Raw genomic sequence first — 7,396 nt, 5'->3', positions numbered from 1 at the left:
TTCCCTATCAAGAGATTTGTAGAGCACACGAAGATTTAACGGAGCAAAAGAGATAATCCCTAGTTGAAGTTCTATGGTTTTGGAACAAGAATGAGAAAAGAAGTATTTTATTTCTTAATTCTCAATAGAGCAAAATACTATAGAATTCTATTATTTGTAGAATTCTAAATCCTAAACCTATCTTGCTAATCAAGCAAGATAATTAAAATAAAAGATTACAGAAGATATGCAAAATAACTAAAGATAAATAACTAAAATAAGAGATATAAAGAAAGGAATATTGAGGAAGATCTTTAGCGAGATTTGCTAGATCGAGGGCCCTATCATAAGGTTCCCTATCTGAAGAGGAACAATCCCCGAAAAGTTAGAACTCCCAAGATACAAGTGTTGCAACTGTTTCATGGAAACAATGAATTCCGGGATTGGAATGCCTCCAAAATCATTCCGACTGAGGTCAAGATATTCCATATGATGCAACTCAAGCAATGAAGAACCAATATTACCTCTTAATTTCACGCCATTAACACGGAGGGCGATGACATGGCCTGTGGTGTTGTTGCACTTAACACCATGCCATTCGCAGCATCCATCGCTTTGCCACGACGAGAGATGGCCATAGTCATCAATGAGGCCATTCTTCAAGCTTAGAAGAGCTTCTCTCTCCCTCTCCATGCAACTCACTTTTGCATCTCCTGAAACAAACAAAATACCTACTCGCTCCGTTCTATAGTAGTGGAGTCATTTCCTTTTTTAGTAAAAGTCAACACATTTCTTCTCACTTACTTTAGTCTCTTTTACTTTATTCTCTCTTCATCTCTCTACCTTTTTCATTTCCTATTTTATTCTTCCTTTACTTAATCCACTTAATACAATTTTTCTTAATCTATGTGGCAGAAATCGTCTCCACTATTATGGAATGGAGGGAGTACAATATAAATATTCGTAATGTAAAAAACCGGACTAAGTTATACTAGGATGTCCACGAAAAATGGTTTCATTTCTAACCAACCTCTCTCTCCCTCTCAACCCAGTTTCTAGTACAGCCTAAGCGAGACGTTTCATTTTTTTTCCCTGTTTTGGAAAAATGATACTACCAAAAGGATGATGCTTAATTTTATCTCTACTTTAACTACTTATCATCATTTACCTAAAATATGTGTGAATATGAAACATCTTGCTTAGGCGGGGACCTCTTTTAATTTGGCGGTTTTTTTTCAAAACAAAGCACTCAATCTAGCTTATCAGCTGAGAGAAAGGGGAGGCGAAGACAAAAGGACCTTTTGATTCTTACAACATTAAGTCAATGTTACGCCTTCTTGCAATTGTATGTTGTGAATGTGCATGCAATGTGAGTTAAAACCCTAGTAAATAGCCTTTAGATTTTGATCAACTATTTGTATGGTTAAGTCATGAATTTCTCATCTCTTGCCACTGGCCTAGTTGGTGAAGTTCATGATTAGATTAAGTAAGTTTCAATTCAACCAATACTTTTAACTAAAATCGAGTTTGTTTTGTGTTAGTACTAAATACTATACAAAAACTGAAACATGAAACATCCATTTCTAGAAATAACAAATGCATACCAACATATTGTTTACAAATGAAAGTAAAATGCATCACTACTAAAAAAGTTGAGTACATAAGAAAGCAATCCAAATTACATTAATTTGATAATACCTTTACTTAGTTTGATCTCCATTTGGATACAAACACAGAAGTCCTAACGTAGACCCAATCTCCAGCCACATCCAGAAATGTAAAGAATGCAATTCTCCATGATTTCTTCAATATGAACAAACCAACAACACCCCAAAATCCAAAGATAAAACCAAAGCCCATTGATATACCAACTTCCTCCATAAATGAGAAGTTGTTGCCATCTTTCTCATTCATGTTTACCCCTGGATTTGTGGTGGAAGGCCTCAAGCTATCATCAGGGCATTTTGGAAGAGGGTCACCACAAAGTTCATGATTATTAGCATAAGATGATGCATCGAAGCTTTGAAGTTGAGTGCTCGTTGGGATTTTTCCGGATAAATTGTTGTTCGACAAATCAAGAAAACCAAGAGAGTATATTTCTGTCAAACCTGTAGGTATCTTGCCTGAAAGTTGGTTGTGTGATAGATCAAAAGAATCTAGAATCACCATTTGGCCAATATCAGGAATTATATGTCCTGTCAAACTATTTCTTGATAGATTCAGGGATTTTAATCCCCTCAAGTGGGCAAATGATTTTGGAATGTTGCCGACCAATCTATTGCTTGAAATATCAATGAGTTTAAGAAACCCGAGATTTCCCCTATATTCCAATTCATGACCTTTCCAATGAAGTGAAAAAAATCCCAAGTATATTGAACCAGAACAATCTATATCAAGATTTGTAGCATTCTTACGAGCCAACGTAGTGAAATTGTTGAAGCAATCAGGTATTATCGAAGACAGATTGTTTAGGGACAAATCCAAAACAAGAATATTAGTAAGATGGCATATCTCGCGAGGAATACTGCCATGCAATTTATTACCACGAAGGATTAGATATTGCATGTTATACATCTGGCCAATCCAAGCGGGGATCTCTCCATTTAAATTGTTCCCTCCAACGTCAATGAATCTCAATTCTTGGCAATGTCTCAAATTGTAAGGCAATTCACCAGATAAGTTGTTGTCATGCATTTTTAGTGAAACAAAGTTTTGTAAATTGCCGAAAGAGGCGGGAATTTCACCAGAAAGACTGTTGTTAGCCAAATGGAGAGTGTGCAAGTTGGGCATATTCTCCCAACAGTTGGGAACATCCCCTGACAACTTATTATGTGAGATAAGGAGGTATCTAAGCCGATGGTGGTGCGTTTCGCAAATAGATGAAATTGAACCGGTGAACATATTTCCACTCAAGTAAATAACATTAGCATTTGCAGGAAATATTGGTATAGAACCTGAGAAATGATTGTAACTAAGATCCATGAACTCGATGGAGGTGGACGATAAATTTGGAACTATACCACTTATTTTATTGTCGTAGAGATATAAGTTTTGTAATAAAGAAGACGAATGCCACAACCACCTAGGGGCTTCATCTGTTATATTGGCACTACTGAGATCAAGATACGACAAATTCCTCTGAGTTCGGATCCATTTTGGAAAATATGAACCCACATTGCACCCGGCTAAAGATATAGATTTCAACTGAAAAGGAGGGCTCCAATCAAGGGGAATATCAAAGATCAATGAATTGAAGGATAAGTCAAGTGTCTTTAACTTATCAAGCTTGATGAAGTGGGATTCAGAGACTAAACCTTCCAAAGAATTATGAGAAAGATCTAGAAGTTGAAGCTTGGAGAGTTGGCCTATACTTAGAGGAATGGAGCCTGTAAAGTTATTCGCGGAAAGGTTCATTTGTGTCAATGAAGAAAATTGACTCAGGTCGGGTATCGATCCATTGAGTTTATTAGAAGACAAGTCCAGTATTTCGAGTGATTCCAATACAAGACTAGAAAGCCAATCAATATTCTCAGTTTTCAAAGAGTTATACGAGAGGTCAAGTGAGCGCAGGTTGGTAAGGTTCCCTATCTGAGGAGGAACGATCCCAGAAAAGTTAGAACTCCTAAGATACAAGTGTTGCAACTGTTTCATGGAACCAATGAATTCCGGGATTAGAATGCCTCCAAAATCATTCCGACTGAGATCAAGATAATTTAAATGATGCAACTCAAGCAACGAAGAGCCAATCTTACCCCTCAAATTTGCATCATCAAGTTGGAGTGTGATGACATGGCGAGTGGTGTTGTTGCACTCAACACCATTCCATCTGCAGCATTCGTTGCTTTGCCACGACGAGAGAATGCCATCCTCATCGATGAGGCCATTTTTGAAGGTTAGAAGATCCATTTATTTGTTTAGTTCTACCCATGATCAAAAAGTGACGCTTGACTAAGTCCTAATTAATCGCAAATAATATACTAGAAATTATTTTAAGACGAATGAAGTTTCAAACTCATTTTCTCACAGTTCATTTAATGCATTCTAATTAATAATTCTAGTCTATAATGTTAAATGAGGAAATTTCAACCACATTCGTCATCTTATTGGGCTAGACCGCATCCGGTCTGAACATCTCGTGAATATTTGGGCTTTCAATTGTAACTTGAGGAGCCCAAATTAGCATTTATGCAAACCTCAGTCAGCAAGCCCAATTCACTTGAAGTTTTTGCTTTTAAATAATACTATTTCCTCCATAAGAAATCGATTTTAATACTAAATTAGTAAAGCATGAGAGATATAATAAAATGTGTTGGTGGAAAATGAGTTTAACCACATTAGAAAAATTTTATTTCTAAAATAGAGTTTATATTAGAGAACGGACAAAAAAAAAAGTTTATATTTGTAGGGGACAGAATGAGTACTATATGTCTTAGATTAAAGTCTAAAATGAATTTTTTTATATTTCCTTAAAATAAGTTAATCATACATAATATATAGGTGTGTCAGTTTTTGCTTTTTAATAATACTTCTATATCTACAATCTATAATCTATCTATACATATATAAAAGGTGAGTTTTGGTTTTATTTTGAAATATTTATAAATTATGGAATGAATTTCATATTGTTAACATATATTATAATCAATGTAGAGAATGAAGGTTAGAAAAGACTGTTCATCTACTGGCTTCTATTTTATAATAATATTATTATTATTATACAATGTATAATACATGCAGAAATATGTATAATAATTTAAGTCAGGAATTTCTCATCTCTTGGCACTGGCTTAATTCGTGAAGTTCATGATTAGATCAAGTTTCAATTCTACCAATACTCCAAAGATCGAGTTTGTTTTGTGTTAGTACTACACAAAAACTGAAACATGCATGAAACATCCATCTCTAAAAATAACAAATGCATACCAACATTGTGTTTACAAATGAAAGTAAAATACATGACTACTAAAAAGTGAGAGTACATAAGAAAGCAATCCAAATTACAACAATTTGATAATACCTTTATTTAGTTTGATCTCCATTTGGATACAAACACAACAATCCTAACGTAGAACCAATCTCCAACCACATCCAACAATTTGAAGAATGCAATTCTCCATGATTTCTTCAATATGAATGAACCAACAACTCCCCAAAATCCAAAGATAAAACCAAAGCCCATTGATATGCCAACTTCTTCCATAAATGAGAAGTTGTTGCCGTCTTTCTCATTCATGTTTACCCCCGGATTTGTGGTGGATGGCCTCAAGCTATCTTCAGGGCACTTTGGGAGAGGGTCACCACAAAGTTCATGATTATGAGCATAAGATGATGCATCGAAGCTCTGAAGTTGAGTGCTCGTTGGGATTTTTCCGGATAAATTGTTGTTCGACAAATCAAGAAAACCAATAGAGTATATTTCTACCAAACTTGTAGGTATCTTGCCAGAGAGTTGGTTGTGTGATAGATCAAGAGAATCTAGCATCTCCATTTGGCCAATATCAGGAATTATATGTCCTGTCAAACTATTTCTTGATAGATTCAAGGATTTTAATCCCCTCATATTGGCAAATGATTTTGGAATGTTGCCGATCAATCTATTGCTTGAAAAGTCCATGAGTTTTAGTAACCCGAGATTTCTCTTGTATTTCAATTCTTGACCTTTCCAATAAAATGATGAATATCCAAAGTATATTGAACCAGAACAACCTAGACCAAAATATGAAGCATTCTTACTAGCCAATGTGGTCAAATTGTTAAGGCAATCAGGTATTATCGAAGAAAGGTTGTTTATAGACAAATCCAAAACATGAATATTAGTCAGATGGCATATCTCGAGAGGAATACTGCCATGCAATTTATTACCACGAAGGATTAGAAATTGCATTTTATACATTTGGCCAATCCAAGCGGGGATCTCTCCATTTAAATTGTTGCCTCCAACATGAATGAATCTCAATTCCTGGCAATGTCTCAAACTGTAAGGCAATTCACCAGATAAATTGTTGTCATTCATTTTCAGGGCAACTAAGTTTTTTAAATTGCCAAAAGAGGCAGGAATTTCACCCGAAAAACTGTTGTTAACAAGATGGAGAGTGTGCAAGTTGGGCATATTCTCCCAACAGTTAGGAACATCTCCTGACAACTTATTATGTGCGATAAGGAGATATCTAAGTTGAAGGTGGTGAGTGTTGCAAATAGATGAAATCGAACCGGTGAACATATTTCCACTCAAGTAAATACCATAAGCATTGGCAGGAAATAATGGTATAGAACCTGAGAAATGATTGTAACTAATATCCATTAACTCGATGGAGGTGGACGATAAATTCGGAACTGTACCACTTATTTTATTGTCGTAGAGATATAAGTATCGTAAAAAAGAAGACGAATGCCACAACCACTTTGGGGCTTCATCTGTTATATTGGCACTACTAAGATCAAGATATGACAAATTCCTCTGAAATTGGATCCATTTTGGAAAATATGGACCCACATTGCACCTGGCTAAAGATATAGTTTTCAAGTGAAAAGGAGGGCTCCAATCAAGGGGAATATCAAAGATCAATGAATTGAAGGATAAATCAAGTGTCTTTAACTTATCAAGCTTGATGAAGTGGGATTCAAAGACTAAACCTTCCAAAGAATTATGAGAAAGATCTAGAAGTTGAAGCTTGGAGAGTTGGCCTATACTTAGAGGAATGGAGCCTGTGAGGTTATTAGCCGAAAGGTTTAGTTGTGTCAATAAAGAAAATGCTCTCAGGTCGGGCATCGATCCATTGAGTTGATTTAAAGACAAGTCCAGTATTTCGAGTGATTCCAATACAGAACCAAGTATAGAAAGAGATGTTGAAGAAGAAGAAGAGTTAAGAGAAGGCTTGCCAACACTTATGTTACATGATACCAAATGCAATTCATGCAGAAATTGAAGATTTAGGATTTGGTTTAACCAGTTGGTATGGCTCAAATTGATTTGACTGAGATCAAGAGAAGACAACAAAGAGAGAGTTGAAAGCCAATCAAGATTCTCAGTTCTCAAAGAGTTATACGAGAGGTCAAGTGAGCGCAGGTTGGTAAGGTTCCCTATCTGAGGAGGAACGATCCCAGAAAAGTTAGAACTCCTAAGATACAAGTGTTGCAACTGTTTCATGGAACCAATGAATTCCGGGATTAGAATGCCTCCAAAATCATTCCGACTGAGATCAAGATAATTTAAATGATGCAACTCAAGCAACGAAGAGCCAATCTTACCCCTCAAATTTGCATCATCAAGTTGGAGTGTGATGACATGGCGAGTGGTGTTGTTGCACTCAACACCATACCATTCACAGCATTCGTCACTTTGCCACGACAAGAGAATCCCATCCTCATCGATGAGGCCATTTTTGAAGGTTAGAAGAGCTTCTCTCTCCCTTTCCAT

The 7,396-nt window shown here is 36.0% G+C and overlaps 3 protein-coding genes across 3 annotated transcripts; all 3 read right to left on the bottom strand.

Moving 5' to 3' along the window:
• Nucleotides 1-306: 306 nt before the first annotated feature.
• Nucleotides 307-672, bottom strand: LOC125195556 (receptor-like protein EIX2). The gene has a single exon (XM_048093695.1). It carries the CDS (start codon nucleotides 670-672, stop codon nucleotides 307-309), a length of 366 nt encoding a protein of 121 aa, XP_047949652.1.
• Nucleotides 673-1,683: 1,011 nt separating this feature from the next.
• Nucleotides 1,684-3,885, bottom strand: LOC125195555 (receptor-like protein EIX2). The gene has a single exon (XM_048093693.1). It carries the CDS (start codon nucleotides 3,883-3,885, stop codon nucleotides 1,684-1,686), a length of 2,202 nt encoding a protein of 733 aa, XP_047949650.1.
• A 1,117-nt stretch (nucleotides 3,886-5,002) lies between these two features.
• LOC125195554 (receptor-like protein EIX1) lies at nucleotides 5,003-7,396 on the bottom strand. Its single transcript, XM_048093692.1, has one exon. It carries the CDS (start codon nucleotides 7,394-7,396, stop codon nucleotides 5,003-5,005), a length of 2,394 nt encoding a protein of 797 aa, XP_047949649.1.

Source organism: Salvia hispanica, chromosome 6, assembly GCF_023119035.1.
Source record: "Salvia hispanica cultivar TCC Black 2014 chromosome 6, UniMelb_Shisp_WGS_1.0, whole genome shotgun sequence".
NCBI lineage: Eukaryota > Viridiplantae > Streptophyta > Magnoliopsida > Lamiales > Lamiaceae > Salvia > Salvia hispanica.
This window is presented reverse-complemented; position numbering and strand designations above follow the sequence as displayed.

What these genes read in the sequence shown, in the direction of transcription:
- LOC125195554 (XM_048093692.1), bottom strand. Translation starts at nt 7,396, where the DNA reads ATGGAAAGGGAGAGAGAAGCTCTTCTAACCTTCAAAAATGGCCTCATC.
- LOC125195556 (XM_048093695.1), bottom strand. Translation starts at nt 672, where the DNA reads ATGGAGAGGGAGAGAGAAGCTCTTCTAAGCTTGAAGAATGGCCTCATT.
- LOC125195555 (XM_048093693.1), bottom strand. Translation starts at nt 3,885, where the DNA reads ATGGATCTTCTAACCTTCAAAAATGGCCTCATCGATGAGGATGGCATT.